This window comes from Lynx canadensis, chromosome B2 (assembly GCF_007474595.2).
Source record: "Lynx canadensis isolate LIC74 chromosome B2, mLynCan4.pri.v2, whole genome shotgun sequence".
Taxonomy (NCBI): domain Eukaryota; kingdom Metazoa; phylum Chordata; class Mammalia; order Carnivora; family Felidae; genus Lynx; species Lynx canadensis.
The window spans coordinates 68,735,594-68,762,037 of record NC_044307.1 but is presented as its reverse complement, the minus strand read 5'-3'; the positions used below and the strand labels follow the sequence as shown (position 1 = coordinate 68,762,037).

The window sequence follows — 26,444 nt, the reverse complement described above, 5'->3', positions numbered from 1 at the left end:
CCAGCACTCAGTATACACAAGGATATTTATTGTACTACTGTTAAGAGAAAAAATGCAAACGACCTAAATGCCTATCAATACAGAAGACAGTTTAATAAACTATGCTATATCTGAATTACAGAAAGCCATGCAGTAATTAAAAAACAGTAAAGCTGGGGCACCTGGGTGGCTCAGTAGGTTAAGCCTCCAACTTCAGCTCAGGTCATGATCTCATGGTTCGTGAGTTCAAGCCCCACGTTGGGCTCTGTGCTGACAGCTCAGAGCCTGGAGCCTGCTTCAGATTCTGTGTCTCCCTCTGTCTCTGTCCCTCCCCAACTGATATTCTGTCTCTTCTCTCTGTCTCTCAAAAATGAATAAATGTTCGGGGCACCTGGGTGGCTCAGTCGGTTGAGCGGCCGACTTCGGCTCAGGTCATGATCTCGCGGTCCGTAAGTTTGAGTGCCACATCGGGCTCTGTGCTGACAGCTCAGAGCCTGGAGCCTGTTTCAGATTCTGTGTCTCCCTCTCTCTGACCCTCCCCTGTTCATGCTCTGCCTTTCCCTGTCTCAAAAATAAATAAAACGTTAAGAAAAAAAAATTTTTTAAAAAATGAACAAATGTTAAAAAAAAATTTTTTTTTAAAAACACTAAAGTGAGGGGCACTCAGTTGGCTCAGTCAGTAGAGCATGCAACTCCTGATGTTGGGGTCATGAATTCAAGCCCCACATTGGGTATTGAGCTTACTTAAAGAAAAAAATAATAAAATAAAAACAGTATAGTGAATCTTTACCTTTCAAGATGGACACCTAGGGTCCCTGGTATTATATGAAAAAATGAAGTCGCAAGACATTTGTAGAGTACAGACCTTTAATGTCAAAAAACACATACAAAACTACATTATTTCTACAAGTTTAAAACTGCAAATAATAGTAAAAGAAGTATACACACCAAAATGATAACAGTCTCAGTTTCTAGATAGATAACAAGCAGGTTGTGGTCTTGGGGTATGTCAATTATATCTGTATTGTTGTTGGCAAAAGAATGTATTCTGTTATGAGTGATTAATTTTAAATGAAGACAATGTAAAAAAAGTTCCAAAAAAATTTATAGGGGTTGACAAAGAATATGAAGAATTTTTAAAAACTTCCCTAGTAACAGTCCAAAAGATCAGACATTTCTTTCTTAGTAGTAAAAAAAAAAAAAAAAAAGGAAAATGATTATTATAAGTTTAAAATAACTTTCCAACCATGTTCCAAAATAAATTAATCAGGATAAAAGAGAAAAGATATTGAAGAAAGTACAGCATAATATTTATCTGACATGGCCAAAAGAATTCATAAATTAATCTTTTAAAAACAAAAAATATAGAAACATTAATATTTATTATTTCTAAGTGATGGCATTATAAATGAATTTTCTCCTTTTACACACTTCATATTTTTCAAATTTTTCAAAGGATAGCTTTTGGTTGTATAATCAGAAATAAGTAATCTTTAAAATACTTTCATCTGGGGCGCCTGGGTGGCTCAGTCGGTTAAGCGGCCGACTTCGGCTCAGGTCATGATCTCGCGGTCCATGAGTTCGAGCCCCACGTCGGGCTCTGTGCTGACAGCTCAGAGCCTGGAGCCTGTTTCAGATTCTGTGTCTCCCTCTCTCTGACCCTCCCCCACTCATGCTCTGTCTCTCTCTGTCTCAAAAATAAATAAACATTAAAAAATTTTTAAAAAAATAAAATACTTTCATCTAAAAATATAGTAAATTCTATGAAAACTCAAACTGGTGCTATAAGTGTGTATGTGTACACAAGTGTAATAGCCTTCCTTACATAGTCAGACTTGATCAACCCTAAGGCCAGAAAAAAAATAGTACACAAAATCACAACACGGAGATTAAAAAAGGACAAAGTACCCAAATTAAAACACTAATAATTATAGTGTTGATCTAATACTAATAGATATAAAAAGAAGCACAGCTTACATTTTTTTCACATGTAGAAATGATCTCATCACTGCCAAGGTATCCTACCACATCCTCCCAAGCTCTTAACAGAAATAGTTTCAGCTATGGTTTCATCTTCCCTAAAAAAAATCCTTTCTCACCATTGTCATGAGTATTTTTTGTAGCAGTATTTTAGGTGCCTCGGCTCATTAAGCTCATGACTATACCAATCTCACCATTTCTAAACGATTTTATATCAATGACTTTACCTAGAATTTATATTTGGAGAAAACAATTTTCAAAAGAAGTAAACAATATATTCATAGTTCAAATTTATAATGAAGTTATTTCCTGAATTGACATTCATTGGGCATCTATTAGAACAGGGCAAAGTACTAGGCTTTGAACACACAAGAATAAAGCCAGAGTGTGTACAAGTTACTGAAGGAGAAAGACAAGTAAACAGTATGGTACAACAACACTTAAAGTGCTAATACAAAGTATTCACAGGCAAGGGGACTAATGGTGACAGGGCAATGAAGAATGAGGCCCAGAACAAAGGAGATCCATTTCAGTGGAGTATTAAAAGATGAATAGAATGAAATTTAAAGTGGTGATATGCTACACATTCCAGGAAAACAAAACAAAACACCAATGTGCTCTACCTATCAGGATTCAAACTACTTTGTAAATGTTACTAATTACTGCTACTTGAAATGCATTAGTCAACTCCATTAAAAAGCTACTTTTCATTCTTTCATAAGGGTAGCACTATGAATTTCTGATACAGGTCATACTCTCTCAAACAAAAGATATCAAATTATTAACCAACAGCAAAATAACATTAAAAAATAACAACCAGGGATGCCTGGCTGGCTTAGTTGGAAGAGTGTGTGATTCTTGATCTCAGGATTGTGGAATAATAAATAATATAACCCTTTAAAAACAGTAATAATAACAACCATAACCCAAGCTTTGAATAGCCCTACTGGAAAAGGAGAGGATCCTTTTACAGGTCATATACACCTCCCGACCTGTATTTGGCAATCTGCTCCCAGACCGTCAACAGATAAGCAGCACAGACAGCTCTCAAGACAGGAGACTGATCTTTGGCAAAACCAGGCATCCACCCGGGGTGCTACTATCCCCATACACCGCCCTCATATGAGCCAAGGTAGATCTGGAACCTAAGAAGGTATATTTCCAGTCTGGACAGTTGCCAAAGTATCTCATTCAAAGTATCCAGGAATAAGGGCCAGCCTAGCGCCCCACGCCCAAGGCCAAGGCAGCAGTACTTTCTGCATGTAGTCCCAACCCAGAGGTGACCTGTACACATTCTTCTACACCTGCTAATAGCCATACAAGAATTTGTTCAACCCAATTACTATTCAGACTCTAAACTTACCAGTGGCAACCCAGCAACTGCAAATTCCAAATCCTAGGAGGATCATATTTACAGGAGAGAGCACACTGGTCTATTGGGAAATAACTCTAAGTACAGTACTGTGAAAACAACACCTTCTTTACAATGTAGAAATGATAATATCAAAGTACAATCTTGCATACATTGCAATAAAATAATCCATCTAAACCACCCAAATTTTTAAGAAAAGTCCGGGGGGGTGGTGACTAAAAGCTAAGGGGAAAACTCAGCTTCCTTGATTTTCCTCACTAAAGAAAAATCTCCAAGAAATATACCATAGCATTCTATTATTCAAGAAACCATTTTTTAAAAGGTAGAAGACGTTGAAAATAAAAATACCAACATTGCTTTAATACGTTTCATTATTTAAAGATCTCAAAACTCACATGAAACACTAAATACTACATTTATTCTCTAATAATAGCAAAAAAGATCCAATAGAATATAAAAGGATATCACCAATTCAGTGGTAGAAAGACATGGATATACAAAAAGAGTGTGTCAAAAATAAAAAATAAGTTTATTCAAACTACTGGATTATGGGAGGAAAAAAATCTTTCAATATAAATTTCTATAGGGTGGGTGCCTGCCTGGGTGGCTAAATAGGTTAAGTGTCCACCTCTTGATTTCAGCTTAGGTCATGAGCCCAGGGTTCTGAGAATGAGCCCTGTATCAGGTTCCACGCGTGGAGCCTGCTTAAGATTTCCTCTCTCTCTATTCCTCTGCCCCTTTCCCGCTTGCATGTGTGCATATTCTCTCTCTCTCAAAAATTAAAAAAAAATAAATGAACAAATAAATAACAAATAAATTTGTATAGAGCTATAATTAATATAAATTCATAAATCCTATTTGGTGCAAAAATATTGAAATCATGCTTTTAAATAATATTCTTAGAAAAATAAATACATAATTCATAACCATTATGTAAAAATTAAAAAAAATTTGTATTACCTGTTATATATAACATCTCAACAAAAACATATTTGGTTTGGACTACAAATGGACCCTCATCTACATAAATCATCAAGCAGTTAAGTGGGGCTGCAGCAAAGTGTTATGGCAGCATCTAAGGATAATTACTCTTCTTTTTCTTTTTTTTATTTATTTATTTTTTTTTTTCAACGTTTATTTATTTTTGGGACAGAGAGAGACAGAGCATGAATGGGGGAGGGGCAGAGAGAGAGGGAGACACAGAATCGGAAACAGGCTCCAGGCTCTGAGCCATCAGGCCAGAGCCTGACGCGGGGCTCGAACTCACGGACCGGGAGATCGTGACCTGGCTGAAGTCGGACGCTTAACCGACTGCGCCACCCAGGCGCCCCTCTTCTTTTTCTTAAATTCTTTTAAAATGTTTATTTACTTTTGAGAGAGAAAAAGCGCGCACACATGCACAGGGGAGGGGCAGAGAGCAGAGGAAGACAGAAGATACGAAGCAGGTTCTGTGCTGACAGCAGACAGCCAGCCAAATACGGGGCTCGAATTCACAAACTGCAAGATCATGACCTGAGCCAAAGTCAGACGCTTAACCTAATGAGCCACTCAGGTGTCCCATATTTACTTTTCTTTATAAGAAGCAATAGTCACAGAACCTAAGAATCATAAATCCCAGGGGCACAAATGAAATTTCCTAAATCAATTTACAGAGATGAAAATACATTTAATTTTCAAAGCCTTTCAAAAAAGAGAAGAGGAGTTAATTTCATTTTTGAAAAAATACACAGACATACATACAGGCATACAAAAAAAATACTAAACTATCATCTACCAAAATGCCAACAATAGTGATTATCTCTACATGGCAGAAATATGAAGAATGCTTACTCACCCATTTTGGTTACACAGATTTCCACAATGAATGAATGATAATTGTGTAGAAGGTTAAAACAGGATTGATTAATCCACAAGATATTCTATAAACTAGATTCAACAGAATTAACTTCTACTTCTAAATTTTGTAATGAGTAATGAGTACATCATTTTAATAATTTTCAATAAATCTTAAGTCTCCACCACAGAATGTGTTCTATTCTTCAACTCCTCCATGACACATACAACGTGTTAATAATTATTGTACAAAAAACTGCATTTTTACAACATTTTGATCACCAAGAGTTTTCTCAGTATTTGGCAAAAAAGTTTTACTTACACAGATTTAATACAAAAAAAGAGAAACAACTGAGCCACACAATTGAGTCATCTGGATACCTTTGAAAAAGTACTGACATCTATGTCTCACCCTCCAAGATCTCAGATATAAGGGTTTAGGCTGTGGCCCAGACATCAGGATTCTGAAAACAGCCCAAGAATGTATTTCTTCACTTCCAACAGTAACAAATGGATATTAAATCACTTTCATGTTGATACAGCAACTATTTGGAAAGTCACCCCAAATTCTCATTTATATTGCAGAGAATAAGGGAAATACTTCATCTTGTCTTATTCAATTGGGGGAATTTTTTTTAATTTTTTTTTAATGTTTATTTTCTTTTGAAGGAGAGACAGAGCATAAGCAAGGGAGGGGCAGAGAGAGAGGGAGACACATAATCTGAAACGGGCTCCAGGCTCTCAGCTGTCAGCACAAAGCTGGATGCAGGGCTCTAACTCACGGACTGCGAGATCATGACCTGAGTCAAAGTTGGATGCTTAACCAACTGAGCCACCCAGGCACCACAGGAAATTTTTAATATTCAGGTTATAACTTTAATTAGCTGATTTCTTCCCTTAAATTTTATTTACAGAGTAATACATTGAGCATCTAGTATCCAAAAACAAATACTGCAGCTTTGATGAGGAGTAAGTACAGATAAACATATCCTCCGTTAAAACATATATTCATTTCTTCCCTTTTTGTTCATTAATCAGTTTCTTGTAGATATATACACACTTGAGCAGAGGCCAATAAAAGGGCCCTTTGCAGAATTCTTTTACGAGGAAAACTTCTGTAAAAAACAACATCACTAACTTATGTGTATGTGCCTCATAGTTTATGCTTTTATATATTTCTTGGGCAAAGCCATCTACACTATCCTTGTTAACAAGTCAAAGATTCTATAATCATGTTATTATCCATCAAGGTTCATCTAAATTGTCAATATGATATCAAAAAAAAAAAACACCTCAGGAAAGACAAATCAATTAAAAGACATCTAACTTCCAGTTAGACAAATAATAGTCATTGGAAAATGTCTATAACACTAAAGGCATGGTGGAGGGAGGGGGAGTGCTGGTTTAGAAGTTCAAATACTAAATAGAGGATAACAGATACTTAACTCCATACTAATAAACAATATGAGAAAATTATCTTGGACATGTTTTCAAATAAGTATCTCTTTATGGACTCTATGGCAATCTCTCTATGGCATCACTTTTTTTTTTATTAAAGTGTAGTAGATATGCAATATTATATTAGTTTCAGATATACCACACAGTCATTCAACATTTATATATATATATATATATATATATATAATGAAGTCATCACAATAAATCTAGCTACCATCTGTCACCATACATATTACATATTATTAACTACATTTCCTATGCTGTACATTGTATCCCCATATCTACCTTATTTTTGAATGTTTGGCAGGGTTTTTTGTTTTTATTTTATTTTTTTAATGTTTATTTATTTTTGAGAGACAAAGAGAGACAGAGTATGAGCGGGGGAGGAGCAGAGAGAAAGGGAGACACAGAATCCAAAGCATGCTCCAGGCTCTGAGCTGTCAGCACAACCTGACGAGTAGCTTGAACTCACGAATCGCGAGATCATGACCAGAGCCGAAGTCAGACACTCAACCAAGCCACCCAGGCGCCCCACGAGTTTTTGTTTTTAATTCCAGCACATTTAACAGTGTTAGGTTAGTTTAAGGTGTAATTCAACAATTCTATGTATTACTCAATGCTCATCAAGATAAATGTAATCTTAATCCCCCTCATTTATTTCACCCTTCCCCCACCTACCTCGCCTCTGGTAACCATCTGTTTGGTCTATTTTATAACTGGAAGTCTACACTCCCTCTTGTAAAATAAAGAAAAATTCTTGTATTAAATTCAAACAAAATAAACCAGATTAAAAATAGGTAACCTTAAAAATCCTAACAGTAAAATGTTTTGAAAGGCAACAACATGATTTCTGTAGTAAATTCATTAAAAAATAACTATATAATACTACTAATAACTATTATAGCTTCCAATTTATATCAGTATGTTTTTTTCATTTCACTAATTTTTTTGTATGTTCTATTTAGAATTTAAAACCTTCAGTGTCTCACTTAAAGACAGTCATATAACACTCAAGAATGAATTGAAGATGACTCAATAAAACTACTACAGCAGGCCACCTGGGTAGCTCAGTCGGTTAAGCGTCTGACTTTGGCTCAGGTCATGATCTCAAGGTTCGTGAGTTCAAGAGGCAAGTCAGGCTCTGTGCTAACAGCTCAAGAGTCTAGAGCCTGCTTCGGATTCTGTGACTCCCTCTCTCTCTACCCATCTCTCTCTCTCTCCTTTCTCTTTCAAAAAATAAATAAAAGATGCCTGTGGCTCAGTTGGTTATGTGTCCAACTTGGACTCAGGTCATTATCTCATGGTTCCTAAATTCAAGCCCCACATCGGGCTTTGCACTTACAGTTCAGAGCAAACTGCACTGACGGGTTCAGATTCTCTGTCTCCCTCCCTCTCTGCTCCTCCACTATATGCACTCTCTCTCTTTCTCAAAAATAAATAAACATTTTTTTTAAAGGAAAAAAAATGTTAAAAAAAACCACTACTACAGCAAAAACAAAGGACAGGGATAGTCCAAACTGAAACGGCTCCTGTGGGAAGGGATATGAGAGCTTTTTATCTTTTATTTTAAATCATTCTGGGGAGCCTGGGTGGCTCAGTCAGTTAAGCAATGGACTTCAGCTCAGGTCATGATCTCACAGCTCGGGGTGGTTCAAGCCCCACATCAGGCTCTGTGCTGACATCTCAGAGCCTGGAGTCTGCTTCAGATTCTGTGTCTCCCTCTCCCTCTCTCTCTCTCAAAAATAAACATTAAAAAAATTTTTTTAAATAAATCATTCTGATGCCATTAGTGATATATAGAAGCAAAAGAGCAAAACTGGAAGAGAAGACAGGTGACCCTAGAATCTAATCCAACATATTTATACATATATTCAAAACATTTTTGCACTCTTTTAATATGTACTGAAACTTCCAAAAATACAGTATCTCATAAATTGAAAAACACTGTCTTTATATAGAACCCTACCAAAAGGTGTTCATCATTTTAGGAAAAAATATTACAGAGCAATGCTGATCATGGTATTTGAGTCACCCAGTTAACATATGTGTATGTTAGTCTGATCTGCAGCAGCTGCATTCTTGACTATTCTACACATGGGTATTAGCATCACACTACTTTATCCTACAGTACAGGAGAAGCTAAGTCTTCACATACTGAAATACATGTATTAATATATAAATCTATATGTAAATTTACATATTCATAATATACATATTATAACCTATTATTATGTACATAACTTAATATTACTTTCATGTTATGTCACTATGTTCATTTTTTATTTTACATATGTATATACATATATAATACATGTGTATATATATTCACACACATATATATATATCTAATTTCATTTCAGTGTAGTAAATGAGGTATCACAAATCAATTGTTTTGAAAAGAGGGCACCAAGTCTGACAGAATAGAGAATTTCTAGTATAACAGTAAAAGAGAATGGGACTGAGGCCAGAAAACTGACATTTTAAAGGAAGAATGAGGAACAAAGAGGGAGAAATAGAAAGGCAGAAAGTATCTTGGGAGAGAGAACTATGCCGAAGGAGAAAGAAGTCTCTATAAGAGCTCCACCAAATGGCTCAGAAGAGGCTGATAACAACTGAAAATAAACCAGAAGATTTGAAAATGGGAATGTCACTGGTAATCTCTGAACAGTTTCAGTATAGTAGTTGAGACAAATGATACTGCAGTGAGAAAACGAGTAAACAGAGGAAAAACAGAAAGAGCTAATAAGAGCATTCTCTTTCAAGAAGTTAGGATAAGGGAATGAGAAATAAGACAAAAGAACAAGGAGCACGGCAGGATCAAAAGGAGGAAGGGTTTTTGTTTGTTTCTGGGTTTTGTTAGGCTAGAAAAGACTTCTGAGAGGTTCATTCAAATTTACTAGATATCAAGGCCTGACTTTATTATATATGCCTAAATACAAGTTTTAAGAAATAATACTCTTTTACAAACTGAAATGTTTATAGATGATATTATATGATATCTGGGATTTGATTCAAAATAATCTGGAGGGGGAAGTAATTGTTATAGATCAAGAAAAGGTAAAATAAAATTAGCCCTAAATTGCTAACTGTTGAATCTGGGTGATGGGTACATGGTGGTTCTTGGCTCTTCTTTTCTTAATATGCTTAAAACTTTCCATGATGATTTTTTTAAGAAAATTCTCTCTAAAATATGCTCAATTATTTTTCATTTTTATATATAACTATGTGCTATTCCATTAAATGTCAAACAGATGATACTGATTTTTATCACAGCATATTTTAAGGTTTTTCTTAGGAATGAGTATACATTAATTGTTGATTTATCGCAATTTCTCAATTTTCCATGTGACCACAGCAATTTCATATTCAACTAGATGGAAAAAAGAGGTGAAAAATAGATGAAAGCTGATTCTAAGGCTCTGGGTCACAGAGTTCACAAATCTATCCCCTAAAGGAATTCTATTTGACAGTATCCATATTATACCATTTTTAAAAATGCTTATTTTCTAATCACAGCTTTATATGAAATGTGTTTGAAATTGCCTCTAAATTTATAAATTTTACAATACTGATAGAAAAAATGAATTCTGAACTAAGAGCCATAGGAATTACCTTTTCAGTGCTGCCTCTAATTTAACTGTATAACCTCATCAAGTCTCTTAACCTCTCTAAACCTATTTCCTCAATTTTTTTTTTAAATGTTTATTCATTTTTGAGAGAGAGACAGAGCGTGAGTGGGGGGGAGGAGCAGAGAGAGAGGGAGACAGAATATGACGCAGGCTCCAGGCTCTGAGCCGTCAGCACAGGAGCCACCCAGGAGCCCCAGTTTCCTCAACTTCTTAATGAGGAATTGGAATTAAATTAACTCCGGAGTAATGCCCATCTCTAACTTTCTAGACTTCTACATGTCTGCTCTACAGGAAACCTGAACACCTCCACAACCCAAGCAGACAATTATCTAGACCAGCATTTCTCCAAGTCAATGGACCCCTGAAGATCCCGGAGACTGTTACAGAGTCAACAAGGTCAAAACTATTTTCATAATACTAAGACACTTGCCTTTTTCAATGTAGTTACATTTACCCCAATTATGCAGAACCAATGATAAGTAAAACTACTACCACTTTAGCCAGAACCAGGACAGTGATCACTGCCCCCCCAGTAAAAGAATGCTGGTTTCACTTAGGTATACCTCTAAGCAATAAAATTTATTAATTTTAGTACATCTTGATCCTAAATACATCTTTTTAGCATTCTATATGATGAAATAGGAATTGCACATAAAGTATTTCTGCTGTAAGACAAAATATGATGGCTGCCTCAAGGAAAATTATTTGTCCAAACGTCTGAGTTGTAATCTTCAGGAATTGGTTTTTTGGTTTGTTTTTTTTTTTGTTTTTTTTTTTTATTGAATACCATTGTTACTGGTAAGACTGACTAACCTTGGCTATTCAAACTTGGGTTTTTGGCAAATTTGGGGTTTTGTTTGTTTTTGTTTGCTTATTTTTGTGTTTTCTGTGGGTTTGTTATTGTTGTTTTACGTTTATTTATTTTGAGAGAGAGAGAGGGAGAGAAAGAATCCCAAGCAGGCTTTGCACTGTCAGCACAGAGCCTGATGCAGACCTCGATACCATGAACCATGAGATCATGACCTGAACCAAAATCAAGAGTCGGATGTTTAACTGTCTGAGTCACCCAGGCGCCCTGGGTTTTGTTTGTTTTTTGAGTAAAGCCTGTCATTTCAGGGAAAGAGACTTACAATATCTGTTGACAATATTAAAATTCAAGTGAAAAGCAGAATCTTGGAAAACTTGTATCTACCACCTTGAACATAATAGCTTCTGCTGTTCAAGTTTAAATAGTTAAACAATTTTTCTGATAAAATCAAAATATAATTTTTTGATATTACAAGATATTACAAGATCTACATAATTCAGCAAGACAGTGTGTTTCAAATGACCAGTACATCAGGTTATAAAATCATGCATGGGTAAAAGATTCATTCATTCAGAGTGCAAAATACACCAACAGATTGTAATATAACAGAGTGCAAAAGTTCACTAGTATGGTTTAAGATTCCACTTTGAAACTTTAAGAAATTACCACCTGCTTAGTTTGGATGAAGGATCAAAGAATATACACAATTATCTAAAAAAGGTTATGTTACTACTTCCTTTCCCAAGGATATATTTGGGTGAGGCCAGATTTTCTTCATAAACAGTTCAACCAAAAACAACATAATGCAGCAAAAACTGAATCCAGTTATCATCTATTAAATTAGACATTATAAAGATTTATAAAAAATATAAAATAGTGCCACTTTTTTCACAAATTTTTGTTTTGGAAAACAGTTATATTTCTTTTTGTTAACTTTTTTAAGTAATCTCTACAACCAACATGGCGCTTAAACCCACAACCCCAAGTTCAAGAGTAGGATGCTCTATCGACTGAGCCAGCCAGGTTCCCTGCAAATAGTTCTTTTTCATAAAATGTCATTTTCTGTTAACATGTATTTATTAAATATTATTTTTAAATGGGTTAAATAATTTAATTTCTAAATTTTAATTTCTAACACAGTAAATAATGACAGCTATAACCAAACAGATAACAAAATCTTTACAGAGTCCTCAATAATTATGAATCTTTAAAGAGTCCTAAAACCTGAGATCCACTATTCTACATAAAACTTTACCAAATCTTTTGCTAGGCTGCTCACATTCGCTACTGAGAGTAGGGGAGGATGAAAGAAGACACATATATATTATATAACCTTTGGTAAGTATTATAATAGAGGTATAATTCCAAAAAGTAAATTTGGGAAAACAGTTTTGAAAGATTTAATTCAAACAGGTCATGAAAGACAGGTAAAACTGACTAAAGGTCAATCCATTCCAGACAAAGGTCTGTTTGAACAAGAGTGGAAAGGAGGGAGAATAAGGACATGTCTAGGAAATAGGCTAATGGGGCTAGAGCCTGGCACAGTGGCAGAAGTTTGACAAATACTGCAGTAAGCCAAGACATTAGTCCACGGACGGCTTCAATCCCACAATAAAAAGTTTGGACTCTAAAATGTATTAACAAAGGGCTAACTGGGACTCTTATTCAGCAAGAGACTATTACAATCAAATTTCTACTTTGAAATACAACCGTAATGGATATGCACAGGACAGACTGTACATTGAGGAAAAGGACCAAATTCAGGGAGACATGTATGGAAGAAAAAGTAATGAAGCTTGCATTCAGTCAGAGGGAGTAGAAAGTGAAGGATGGCCTTCTAGAAGCAAAACAGGGTTTGGCAAGTGAACAACTATGATAAGAGGGAAAGGGTGAGTTAAAGTGCTGAACTTCAGGGGTGCCTGGGTGCTCAGTTGGTTAAGTCCGGGTAAGTGATCATGATCTCATGGTTTGTGAGTTCGAGCCCTGCATCAGTCTCTGTGCCTGAGACTCACAGCTCAGAGTCTGGAGTCTGCTTCGGTTTCTGTTGTCTCCCTCTCACTCTGCCCCTCCCCTCCCTGCTCGTGCTCTGTCTGTCTCTCTCTCTCTAAAATTAACATTTAAAAAAAATTTTTTTAAAGACCTAAACTGGAATAACGAGGTAATAGGACTGTCATAAGGGAAACAGAAGATCCAAGTTTCTCAGGGGAGGTGGATTTGATGGGAATTATGAAAATTTGAGGTGTCTTGTATAGCATCAGTTCAGAAATGCTAGTCAAAATGATACAGAAAGAGATTCGGGGAAAATTTGCCCTAAAAATAAGAATTGGGACCACGGGATTAATATAATTATCAAAAATAAGAACAGGGGTGTCTGTGTGGCGCAGTCAGTTGAGCGTCCGACTTCAGTTCAGGTTGTGATCTCACGGTTCGTGGGTCTGGGCCCCGAATCGGGCTCTATGCTGACAGCTCAGAGCCTGGAGCCTGCTTCAGGTTCTGTGTCTCCCTCTCTCTCTGTTCCTCCCCCACTCGCTCACACTCTGTCTCTCCCTCTCTCAAAAATAAAGATTATAAAAAATAATAATTAAAAAAAAAGAACAGAGTGAGTAGAGTTTAATATGGGACTCCCATTTGGGAGTTTATTGGACACAAACAGTAAAGGCACAGGCAGAGAAAATTAAGCAGTAAAAACAAAATAGGAAAAGTCAGAGTCTTCACAGAGGGCATGACCACAGAAGCTAAGAGAAAAAAATTCAAGGAGGATTAGTTGGTCAATAGCTGAAGAAGTTGGAAAAGAATAATGACCAAAATGAGGCCACTGGATCTATTAATTACTAGGTTACAGAGTAGTCTCTGTTGAGTGTTTAGGGACAGAACACAGATTACAATGAATCTGGGTTCATGGCCTCATTAGCATGGTATTAGGTACAGGAAATAAATATTTTATCCAGAGCTACATTAAAGTATGTTTTCCAAACAACAGTTTGTCTGCTTTTCAACTACAATAATTTTTTAATAAAACTATCTCTCTAAATTTAACTGTTATTTTCAGACAATTTACTTCAGGCCACACAAAACACTGATTTTAGCATTAAAGCAGAATACTATCATTTACCTAATAAATTTTATGACACACAAAGAATTTACAAAAAAAAAAGAATTTACTATTACATTATATACTGAACCTCAATCTACTGCTTAAAAGAATATTATTCTTAGTAGATAAGCCTACCAAAGGACATTTTAGTACAAATCCAAGAAACAGCATTTATTTAAGAAAAATCTCTATTACCCAATCCCTTTTTATTGGTAATATCAAACACAATATGAGACCAAATTTAATTTAAGCATATTTATATGAAATGTGTATTTAGCCAGACCTATGTTTATACAACAATATGTGAAATATCCATATATATTAGTACAATCTAAAAAACAATCATTTGTTGAAAAAAGGATTCTTCCCCTTACAAAAGATTCTTTCTTACAAAAGAAATTACTAATGGAATACTTTAAATAAATAAGAAACTTTCCCAGGATAATACGAAATTACAGTTCAATTCTTTATTTAACTTACACAAAGCTTTACAGGAATACATTTGTTTAAAGCAAATTCATGAAGTATGTAATCAAAATGGGCAGTGAAAGGATTTAAAAACTGTAAAGGTGGAGGGCACCTGGGTGGCTCAATCAGTTAAACAGCCAACTCTTGGTATCAGCTCAGGTCATCATCCCAGGGTGCTGGATGGAGCCCACATCAAGCTCCACACTGAGTATGGAGTCAGCTTGGGATATTCTCTTTCTCTCTTTCTCTCTTTCTCTCTCTCTCTCTCTCTCTCTCTCTCTCTCTCTCTCCTCCCCCCCTTCCCCTGTGTGGCTCTCCCTGGCTCGTGCTCTCTCTCTCTCTTAAAAAAAAAAAGGCAAACTTATCAGTAGAATGTTACCTATGAGATGCAAAATTCTGACTGACATATTTTTTCTGGGCTCTAAAACATCTATAGTGAAATCTGTCATATGCTCAAACCCAGGCAATTCCCATCTTCCTTGCCCTCCCCACCTTCTCAATTTGCCATGGAATACCCAGTGACTAGTTCTACACTAAGCACTCATCTGTTTTCTCCATCATCTCGATGGCCAACACAAGATATAGTTTTGTTTGAAACCTCAAGCAAAAGGATTAAAAGATACATAAAATCATCTACTCTCATCTTCAAGCCAATAATGATGGACAGGAAGAGCAGAGAACTAATACATTCCTCCTCAAAACACATACACATGAATACACTTTGTTCTTCCTCAAAATACCAAAAGGATAACAAACAGCAAATCATGCCCACAAACCAAAACACAGTTGTTTCATCTAATTTTAGAAAAAAAATAACAAGGAACTGGAGAAAACTTCTCTCTGGAATAACTCAATCCTCAAATCAAGGAAATTCAAAGAGCACAACATGGAAAAACCAACAGCCTCAATTCTCCCCTTTGGGATACTAATTCTATCAGCCCAAATCAAAATAAACACTATGTTTTTAGAAGATCCCAAAAAAGTCTGAAATTTCTCTTTTTCAAAAAAGACAAAAAAAAAAAAAAAGCCCACTCACAGAGAAGATACCTAAATGTACCATTTCAAGCACAGGTACTCTATGATTTACTCCAAACCTGTTTTCTTTGTACCATATGCTTTTAAGACAAGCTTATAAACATATTTGTTTCTAAAAAAAAAAAAAAAAGACCCAATTATATAATTACACCTGGAAGTATCCTTTATTTAAAGTCTCATAGCCAGGTGTTTCTTATTTGATTAATTTGCTCAGTCCTAGACTATACGGTTAGTTGTTCCTTTTCTGGAGGCTGTGAACAAGACCCAGTCTAACTGTACTTGAAACAAGTAGTCTCAAGTAATGTGCAGATGTCTCACAAGATTTGTTTAATCTGAGTAAAATCTTGTACTTCTTTTCCCTGAAACCTTCAAAAGTAGAAAGAAAATATAAATATAATCTAATTGTTTTTGGTGGGCAGTACTGCTCATATACTAGGGACCTTCATACCGTCTCTTTAAGAAGAGAAACCCATTTTAGTAATCCTCAGGAATTTGTCCAAAATAAAAGACATGGATTTAAACTTGTACCCAGAATTCAGGTTAACTAGGTAAAACTAGCATTAACAAAAGACAGTTGAGTAACCCCAAACTGCAACAGATGTATACAGAAATTTAAAGTGTCTTTAAAAGGACTTGGGGAGGAAGGACAATTATTTCACAACAGCCTTACTTCTATGAACTGTTACTACATTATGCATGTGTTCTGGTCTTTTTGCTATCAAGAGTTCAGGTGAACAGGAGGTAGAAGTTCCATAAGGCAAAGCCCTCTTCTTAACAAAAAAAAAAAAAATTTTTTTTTAATTTCTTTTAACTTAGTCATTAAAAGATTTTTTTCTGGGGCATGTGGGTGGCTCAGTCAGTTAACCATCTGACTCTTGATTTTAGCTCATGTCATGATCTCATGAGTTCATGAGTCCATGAGCCCTGCGCTGACAGAGACTGCTTGGGATTCTCTCCCTCTCTCTCTACCCCTCTGCCACTCATGCGTACTTTCCCAAAATAGATAAAATTTTTTTAAAGTAATTTTCTATGAAAAACATTTACTCTACCAAACCAAGACCACCTAATTTCAGAAACCTCATTAAAGCACAACAATATATTAATAAAAGGATTTTATGCCAATGGACCTAGGTTATGTTTCTCATTGGGTTATATGGATCATCAAAAGTTCCTAAGGGGAGCCTGGCTGGTTCAGTCGATACAGCATGCGACTCTTGATCTCTGGATAGCGAGTTCAAGCCTTATGTTGGGCATAGATATTACTTTAAAAAAAAAAATAAACCCTCCTAAAATAACTGTCCAATTAAATGAGAAAGCGAATGAACTATTTTCTAAGCATGTATAAGACAGGTAGTCTCAAGTATTTTTGAGATGTATCACAACTCTCAAAGTTATTTAAATTGTACCAAGGAAATGCTACAAATTCCCAAAGGTTCTAATCAATGCCTTATTTATTCTCCACTTGCTGCAACAAACCCACAATCCCTCCTTTGCTCTGTTCCAGCCCTGGGAGGATGAGCCTGCAGAGATCACCACCTAGGCTCCCCAGCTGGGTTCAAGCAATGCAAGCCAATGAACAAGACCCAAAAGAGGGAGGAGAGGTCAGGAACTTCCCCTCCCTCCCTCCCTGCTAGTCAGGCCTGCCTTAAAAGCCACAGTTCCCTGGGGCCCTCCTCCACAATTCCAGCTCTCAACTCTCAGCTCTGGTAATCTCTGGAGAATTAAGGGCTTCTCACCATTGCTATCCCCTGAGTGCTTCTTTCAAGCACCCCCACCCCACCCCACCAACCCCCCTCCACTTCTTGTTTGTTCTCTAACCTCGGTAATCTGTTCTTTTGTACCATCAAGGATAAAATCTCTTTCCTGCTAGGAGCTTGCCTGATGCAGTTAACAATACCAAGTCTGGTTAGTCCAAAATAGCACATTATCTAAAGAAATCCAATTTTAAAAGTTTAACAAGGTCTTAAGATATAACAAGGTCTTAATACAAATAAGTACTACTTATTTGTAATATTGCTATTTCTATAATTGTTTAAAAATTAAATATAATCAGCTCACTTCCAAATGAAACTGGGTAAAAGCTGAAAAACTCATTGCAATTAAATTTAGGTGTGAAATTCAACACTGCACTGTCCTCCCAAGATAAATGCCTATAGGCCGCAAATAAGCTTAACAGGGAAAAAAAAATCGATGAAGGGATTCTGGTAACTGATATTTCACTTCCTTCTACCATACACTGTCTGGTTAATCCAAACAATTTTTTTGTTGTTATTGTTAAAGCCCTCCCTAAGCACAAGATGAAGAAAAGTTTTAAACCAGTGGTTCTCAAATTTTGGTGTACAAGTAAATTCAACGAAGAAATATGTCAAAATGCTAAGCCCAGGTTCCACCCACACCTTCCTGACAAGTGTTTCTACCAGTTCCCAGGTAATTCTGATGCACACCTAAATTTCAGAACTTCTTAAAACTGGCCAACTTCAAGATTCCACCCAAATCTCCAATACATTTTTTTCTCTTTGACTGAATATTTCACATTAAATATTGTCAAACAGGGGCGCCTGGGTGGTTCAGTCAGTTAAGCATCTGACTTGGGCTCAGGTGATGATCTTGCAGTTCATGGGTTCGAGCCCCGCGTCGGGCTCTGTGCTGACAGCCTGGAGCCTGGAGCCTGCTTCAGATGCTGTGTCTCCGTCTCTCTCTACCCCACCCCTGCTCACTCTCTGTCTCTCAAAAATGAATAAACGTTAAAAAAAAATATTGCCAAACAAAAAAATTTTTAAAGCACAGTCACAATAATAATGCACACTAATTATATACCACTGTGAGATGTGTTTCACATGTATTATTATCTAATTTGGTTCTCACAAGAACCACACCAGGTAGGTAATATTGCCCCCATTTTACAGATAAGAAAACTGAAACCCAGAGAAACTAAGTAATCTGACCAAAGTAATGACTGGTAAAACCAGGATCACCTCTGGTCTGCCAGTCCCTCTTACCTATACACTGGACAAGCTAGTACTTGTACCTAAATGCAACTCTGGAGCCTCAGGACTGTCACAAAAAGGATTAAGCCTAAGGGCCAAGCAGTTAGACAAGCAATAATCCTCCCTGTCCACTCCCTCCCCACAACAACCTCTCCTGACTCCCCATCCCTCCTCACTCACCGAGGCCTTCCACTTACATGGTATGCTATCACACTGTGGTAGAACATCACAAATCTGTGTATATATCAGCACTCTTTCTACTCTTACCTACTGCATGCTAAGTATCTCCAAACTCCATTTCCACCAAGTACTGACTGTGAGCCTGAGTAAATTTAACATCTCTGTGCCTCAGTTTCCCAGTCTATAAATTATGGGTCATAATACCAAGTGCACTAAAGTAACGTAGTGATTAGCTGAGACAATGTACATAAAGTACTTGCTTGACATAGTATCTCTCTAACACATAGCAACAGCAACAACTCAATAAACAATAGCTGCTAGTCCAACATATCAATCGTAGGTCCCATTTATTTTCTCCCAGCTTTGTTTCCTGAGACTGAGATAAAAAATGGAACATATGCTTACTTATCAGGAGTAGACAGGTAACAGTGTTATAACTCAGTGTTACAATGCCAGGCATAAAATATTTCAGAGTAAATGAGTCTTTGAGTAGCCATCAGATTGTACTACTTGACAACTATTTCCCAACTTTAGAGTCAGGCCCGTTGATTACACACTAGTATGAAGAGTCTATAATTAACTTAATTCAAAACAACGATAAAATGTCACCCAGCACAAGGACTTGGTGTTAATTTATCACTGTATCACCAACACTTAGAACAGTGCCTGGCTCATAGCAGACACTCAAATATCTGTTAAGTGAACGAAGGCATAAAGGTACCAATGCAGACACACCTTAGCTCATTAGTGAATCTTTACAAAAAACAAGCATAATTATCAAACCAGTATCAATGTGGCAAGTAATAAAAGTTATTTTCAAAATTCCCCCAAAATATTTTTCTCCTTTTTTTTTTAAGATGTGATACAAACACACACAAAAATCCAAGCAGGTAATGAAATAAACATATTTTTGTAAGTGTTCCATCCTGGGTTCTGTGTCCTAGAATTAGTAGACAGTTCAAGTTTAGGTTGCTTCAACACTTCTGGATGCTACAAGGTCTCCATCTTATAACCATGTTTGTCTAGTTCAGGTTGTAACTGATTGGAGAAGTCATCCTCTACACTGTCATCATCCCAATTATCCTCCGAGACATGTGCATCTGGACCTTCGTCTTCACCTAAACCAGCCCACTCTTCCGCAGGGAACTCCTTGAACTCCTCATCCTCCTCCAAGAGACCCAAGCCTACAAGCTGCTTTTTCTCTGACACTGCGACCCTCCCCACGAAAAATCTCTCAGGCCCGGAAGAAAGTTGGAACTCTCACACTTCCTCACCAAAGCCACCCAAGCTGCTGCTGCATCTGAAGCCGGCCTTACCATAGAACTCTCCTTTCTTTCTTAAAACAGATGTGTGTCCTTTAAAAACTCTCCAACTAGAAAAGTTAATTACTAACCTCAGCTCCATGTGCTCGCTTCGGCAGCACATATACTAACCTCAGCTCCATTAATCTACTAAAAATGTTAAAGTAGTTCCATAATAATGCATCATGTTCATCTCCTGCTTTATATGAAGAAAAAAAAAACAAATCTAGTAACCATTTAACAATTATCACTTTAGTGATGCTGACTTTTCAGAATTTCTGGAACCATTCAAACTGAAGCCACAAAATGAAGTCACTGCTAAGAGGTTGACACCAACTAACACCTAAGAGATAAGAGAACTGTGATCTACTATGGGAATACACAGACAGAAGTTCCATTCTCAGCTATTCTTCTAGGCAGCCACCTATGTATCCTTCAACAAGTGCTTAATTTTTTTGTCCCCACTTTCTCATCTGCAGAGTAGGAGTAAGTTTATCATATCTACTTCAACAAGTTGTTTTAAGGACCAAATGTACACAAAATGATTTCCAAAACAATAAAGTGCCATACAAATGTAAGTTGTTAAATTTGATATAAACTTCAACAGATTTTAAATGGATGTTTCTATTTATCTTTCTTTTTATGTCTCTGCCACTCTTTGTATTTGCTAGATCCAAAGATCTGCCAGTATGCAGAAGAACCAGTTTCTGCCTAGCCAGGTTTCAAATATACTAGGCCCTCAGTAAATATTTGTTGAAAAAGATGTTCATCCAGGGGCGCCTGGGTGGCTCAGTTGGTTAGACATCTGACTTCGGCTTAGGTCATGAACTCACGGGTTTGTAAGTTCAGGCCCCGCATTGGGCTCTGTGCTGACAGTTCAGAGCCTGGAGCCTGCTTTGGATTCTGTGTCTCCCTCTCTCTGTGTTCCTCCCCCACTCACACTCCATCTCTCTCTCTCAAAAATAAATAAAGATTAAAAAAAAAAAAAGATATTCATTCACATATAAGAGAAATTTTAAAATTCTGCTATATGCAATACCATACCTTGTAAAGGTTAAGTAGCAGGTTACTTTCAAATAAAATAACAAGTGACGTAACTTATATAAAAGATGCCTGTGGTTTTCTCAAAAGCACCACCTTCCTTTGTGCACATTACTCAGCCTAGATATAAATATTCACCTATGTGAATATCACCCAAAGAATGTACTTCAATATTGTGGTTTCACTGGAGTCATGCTTTCTGCATTGAAAAGGACTTTCCTTCTCTTTAACACTAGCAAGATTTCTGAAGATGCCAGATTTTTTCTTCCAGTTTTACATCCTATGCTTCAGCATTTACAGGGAGAACTTTAGGTGGACTAGTGGTCACTTCTCAAACTACCAGGTCATTCTTACACTAAATAAGAAAAAAAGTTTAGGGGCGCCTGGGTGGCTCAGTTGGTTGAGCGTCCGACTTTGACTCAGGTCATCATCTTGCGGTTCGGGAGTTTGAGCCCCGCGTCGGGCTCTGTGCTCACAGCTCAGAGCCTGGAGCCTGCTTCAGATTCTGTGTGCCCTCTCTCTCTCCGCCCTACCCCTGCTTGTGCTCTGTCTCTCTCTGTCTTTCAAAAATGAATGAAACTTTTTTTTTAAGTTTATTTTTGAAAACCAAACATGCAAAAATATTCCAACACTTATATTTTAATATTATTAATAATGAATAGTCCACTAAATTTGTCAAATAAAAGCATAACTGTTTTAAATGGTAAACTTCCTGGGTCCTCTGAATATTATATAATGCCTCAAAAATCGAATTTAAGCTTATTTAATGTCAGTTCTTGATTATCTACACACACACACACACACACACGGAGATGTGTTACAGATCATCCATTAATAATTTATATTAAGCCCTTGGATGATGGTTTTGTATTTACTGTTGAATATTAGTATCCTTGAGATGCAAAATTCCTAATAGTTCAAACCAAATAATGAAATATCTGTAAACACAGTCACTCAACTCAGCTGTCCTACCATTTTTCTTCTTTCTCATTTACCCAAATACAACTACATTCTTCTGTTGAAAGGACTCCTACTTTGCTACAAAAGATGGACTTTGCGTGCTCATTTTTGTCCTTTATATCTATTATAGTTTAAAGGACATTCCTGAAATAAACACAGGCCATAAAAAAATCGTCCTAATAGTACAGGTGACAATTTAATAATAATTTGAAAACAAGCCCCCAACACCAGGATTACACAGTTAATATCTGAAAAATAGCTACTGTATTTATGGGCAATGATCTTTCTCATTTGAAGAAAATATAAAGTTTTATCCTAAACAGGAACACTACACTATTCATTTTATAGACAATGAAAACCAGTGTTATTAATTCTAATTCCTATGAACCCATCAAAATAAAAAGTGCACAGTGTGTATAATATTCTAGAATTTACATCAGAAATGATAAAGTGAGGTGCATGGGTGGCTCCACTGGTTGAGTGACTCTTGATTTCGGCTCAGGTCATAATCCCACGATTGTGGGATCGAGCTGCATGTCAGGCTCCACACTGGGCCTGTTTAAGATTCTCTCTCTCTCTCTCTCTCTCCCTCTGCCCCTCTTCTCCCACTCACGCACATACTCTCTCTTTAAAAGAAAAAAAAAAAAAAAAGGAAATGATAAAGCAACACATTACTGTTCAAAGTTGTCAACTTAAAAATGACAAAACAGAATTCAACATTAGTTCCAGAACCACATTCATGACCTATCTCATTCGCACTCCTGTGTGCTTTCTTCAAGTTACATTCTTTAACACAATACCAGTTCTGCAGGTTTATTTGAACGGTCTACCAAATGAACTGAGATCAAGGCAACCAGGTCCGATGGAAAGGACAGGGGTTTCATGGTCAGAAGACTTAGGTGTGAATGCAGACTTTGTTCCTCTGAAGCTGTAAGACCTTGCACAAATATTTAATCCTCTAAGCTTAAATTTCCTCATGTGTAAGAGGACAAGACCACCAACCTTGAAAATTATTTTGTAAATCAAATCCCTCGGTTTGTGTTCTGATTATGGCAGATGCTTAATAAATGGGTGACTATCTTATACAACTAAACGGCCAGTTCACAAATTATTATAAAGTGCCTCATTAAGGGGATCACAAACTGTATAAGATTTATTAAAGCTGTAATACCTTTTTCAGATGAAAATGTTTTAATATACAGAAATGAAATATTCAGAGGTTAGAAATCTTTTTAAAACTGACATTTTACAGACCAAAGTAAAGCTTCAATGATCAACGGTGAAAATTGGTTAATTTTTTTTTTATGTTTGCGGTACTTAGACTTATTCAAACCTCACATGCTCAAATATCTTAAAACTCTATGAAAAAGGAACAGTACTTTAGAATCCAGAGACAGCCCAGTTATCTAAACAATGGGCTACATGATACACCACAGTCTCCAGGCAAAGTCACAACAGGATGAGAAAAGAGCCTTCAGCCACTCTCAGATTTCCTGCCCACTGTTATTTTAAAACTCGATCATATAAACATAAACAGAGGGGAAAAAAAATCCACTTCAAATGAGCCCCATGGGTTATGATTTGTGATCTGTTTTTAATACCCTGCATTAATTTACATTAAATACTGCTATAGTTCATTACATTTTTCTTGCTCACATTTCTGGGCACTAATGAATAATATATGTATATTATAGTTTTATACAGTATATATTTAGAGTTTTTAATCATGATCATCTTTTCTTAAAGTCATTCATCATTTCTGTTACTCCCTTTTTAAAACTTAGTTTTGGAAAACAAAAATGTAACTCAAACTGGGAGAACAATAAATAGTATGTCACACAGAACATACAAACACAATGGGCAAATCTGCTTAAGACCCAAATGACTTCTGTTTACCACTGTGCATCTAATTCTGCACAACTTAAAATACTCAAAACGAGCTGGATATTTAAAAGTCAATGAGTTATTTTGAACGGTTGCATTGTTTCAAGCTCTGGCTACAGCCCAATTTGTAATGTTTCTAAAATTAATGATAAAAAACACCAATGTAATTTTTTCACTAAACAATTTCCAATTGTAAAACCACAGCCCAAGATACCCATGAAGTTTAGTTAATTTGTACAGATATGCCGTTTTGCTGCCAACCTTTGTACCGTGACCATTACCAGAGCAAGTTCAAGATTCACATTTTACGGTGTGAACAGAGTCAACTGAATCTTAAGAATTTTTAAAACTCTCAAACCCTGACTATATTCAGATACGTTGGATCTACACCACCAGAGCATAACACCAAATGAAATTTTTATTTAGCATGTACAGCAATCCGTGAACTTGAAATAGTGTTCCCAGTTGTTCACTAATATCTGTAGATTAGGATACAAGCATTCCTCCACCGCAACTTTATACCAGAAAAAGTGTCACTTGTTTTCTTAAATTGTATAGAAACAGTATTTCTGACACGGGTGTTCTAGTAACAACCCTACCAAATTATTTCCTACTTAAAATCCCAGATTTTGAGCATTTTAATGGTTTCAAGGGGCTTTTGAACATTAACAAATATAAAAAACTCTTGTTCAGCAGTACGCATATAAATTAACATACTCAAAATACTAGACAACTTAAAAACTAAAACCACAGCTTTAGACAGTCCCAACCTGGTCTCCTACCTGGTTAAACTATTAATTTAATATTGGCTGGCACCTGATCCTCGTATCTCAGAACAAACGGCTCCATTCCTACACTGGATTTTAAGCTTGTTGACTTAAAAGAAAATTATCACGGAGTGTCCAAGTCAGAATGGGACACCTGAGTGCCCTGCTTCTACCTGGGAGCTAGAGAAGATACACAAAGGTATCTTGGTGACGATAAACCCATGAAAGGAGACTCTCATTGTCCTGTGGAAATGAGAACCAGCCCTGGCACTACTGTGAGTCGCCGCCGCCGCCGCCGCCCGGGCCCACCCATCACCTGCTTCACCCACACGCGTCCTCGAGAGGTGAAACCAGCCGTCGTTCCCCGGGCTGCCCGAGGAGGCCCCGAAGCAGGGCCCGCCAGGGGAAGCGAGGCCCTGACGCTGACGCCCCGAAGCAGGGGCTCAGGGTCACTCACCGGTGCGGACGCGAAGGCAGGTGCGCGGCGGCGAGGCTACCTGTGGCCGGTGAGGTGAAGGGCGGGGTGGGAGGTGATGAAGTTGAGCGAAAAGGCCGACGACGTGAACGAGCTCAGAGTCGCGGTGGCGGCGACAGGGCGGCGGCGGCGACCGGGCTCCGGCTCGCTTCCTGCTCGGACAGATCCCGGGTCCGTCTCCGCCCGCCGGCCGGCGCCCCGCCGAGTCCCCGGCCCCAGCGCGCGCACGTCACGGCTACGGAGCGCCCGAGGGGGCGGGGGCGCTGCGGGCCGGGGCGGGCCGACCGGGCGCGCGAGCGCACGAACGCGCGCTCCGAGAGGGGGCGCTGGGCGCCCGCGGCCGCCCCGCCCCTCCGCTCGCCCCCCGAGGGCAGCGCAAAGCCTCCAGGGCTGAGGTGGGCGTTCTAGGGCGCTGGAAGGGGCTGCGGCGGACCAAGCTTTCTATCTCGGTTCGTCCAGCTGCGACCCCGCCTTCTTCGCCGCGGGGGCAAAGCAAGTTCTCTCAGGTCTGGATGCGGTGACTGCGCACTCTGGCAACAGCACGAATCAGTTCACGGAGAAAGTTGTTCAGGGCTGGGGGCTAGGACGCCGCGTTTCGCTAAAGGGAAGGCGGGAACAACACAACGTTGTTGCTAAGGGAAGATCACTGCTGCAAACTAGGCTCCAGTCTGAGTTGCTTGGGCTGGGCTGCGCTACGGAAGGAGCAACCTTGCTGTTCTCCTTTGGGTAGCAGAGGGTCTGAGATGGAAATTTTGCGTTTCTCCGGCCCCCGCCACTGCCGTCACATGTATTTATTAGAACACGATATTCTTTGTCGTTTAAATTATACTGTTTTTATAAGTAACATACTTGTGAATCACATTTGAATAGTAAATATGAAGTTCCTATGCAAAACGGAATTATGAAAACATACACCGTCTTCACAACGAAAGAAGCTTAAAATGAAATGGTAATTGACTGTAATGCTAAATATCTCCAATGAAAAAAGAGTACTTACATATGAGAATTACATTTTTTTCTCAACGTTTCTGTGTAGCAACTAGGAAACTTAAGGAAATCGACACGATTTTGATAAGAGACAAGTTTCAAATACTAAATTTTTCTACAGTTCTTTTGGTGGAAAAACTAAATTATGATGAGATATTTTAGCATACGACTAAAACAAGAAAATATTAGGAATAAAATAGGGAAGT

At 37.5% G+C, this 26,444-nt stretch overlaps 2 protein-coding genes across 14 annotated transcripts in view; both read right to left on the bottom strand.

Annotated features, from left to right (window-relative positions):
* Positions 1 to 25,436, bottom strand: part of MYO6 (myosin VI) — a 152,054-nt gene extending 126,618 nt beyond the window's left edge. For all 13 annotated transcript variants that reach the window (XM_030315862.2, XM_030315864.2, XM_030315866.2 and 10 more), the window contains exon 1: positions 25,234 to 25,436. The gene's annotated coding sequence lies outside the window, so the exon portion shown is untranslated. The remainder of the gene's footprint in view (positions 1 to 25,233) is intronic.
* Positions 19,741 to 20,267, bottom strand: LOC115514941 (26S proteasome complex subunit SEM1-like). The gene is made up of 2 exons (XM_030317088.1): positions 20,217 to 20,267; positions 19,741 to 20,080 (listed from the first exon to the last, which is right to left on the bottom strand). The coding sequence occupies exons 1-2, from the start codon at positions 20,265 to 20,267 to the stop codon at positions 19,814 to 19,816; spliced, it is 318 nt and encodes a 105-aa protein (XP_030172948.1). The 3' UTR covers positions 19,741 to 19,813.
* Positions 25,437 to 26,444: the final 1,008 nt, after the last annotated feature.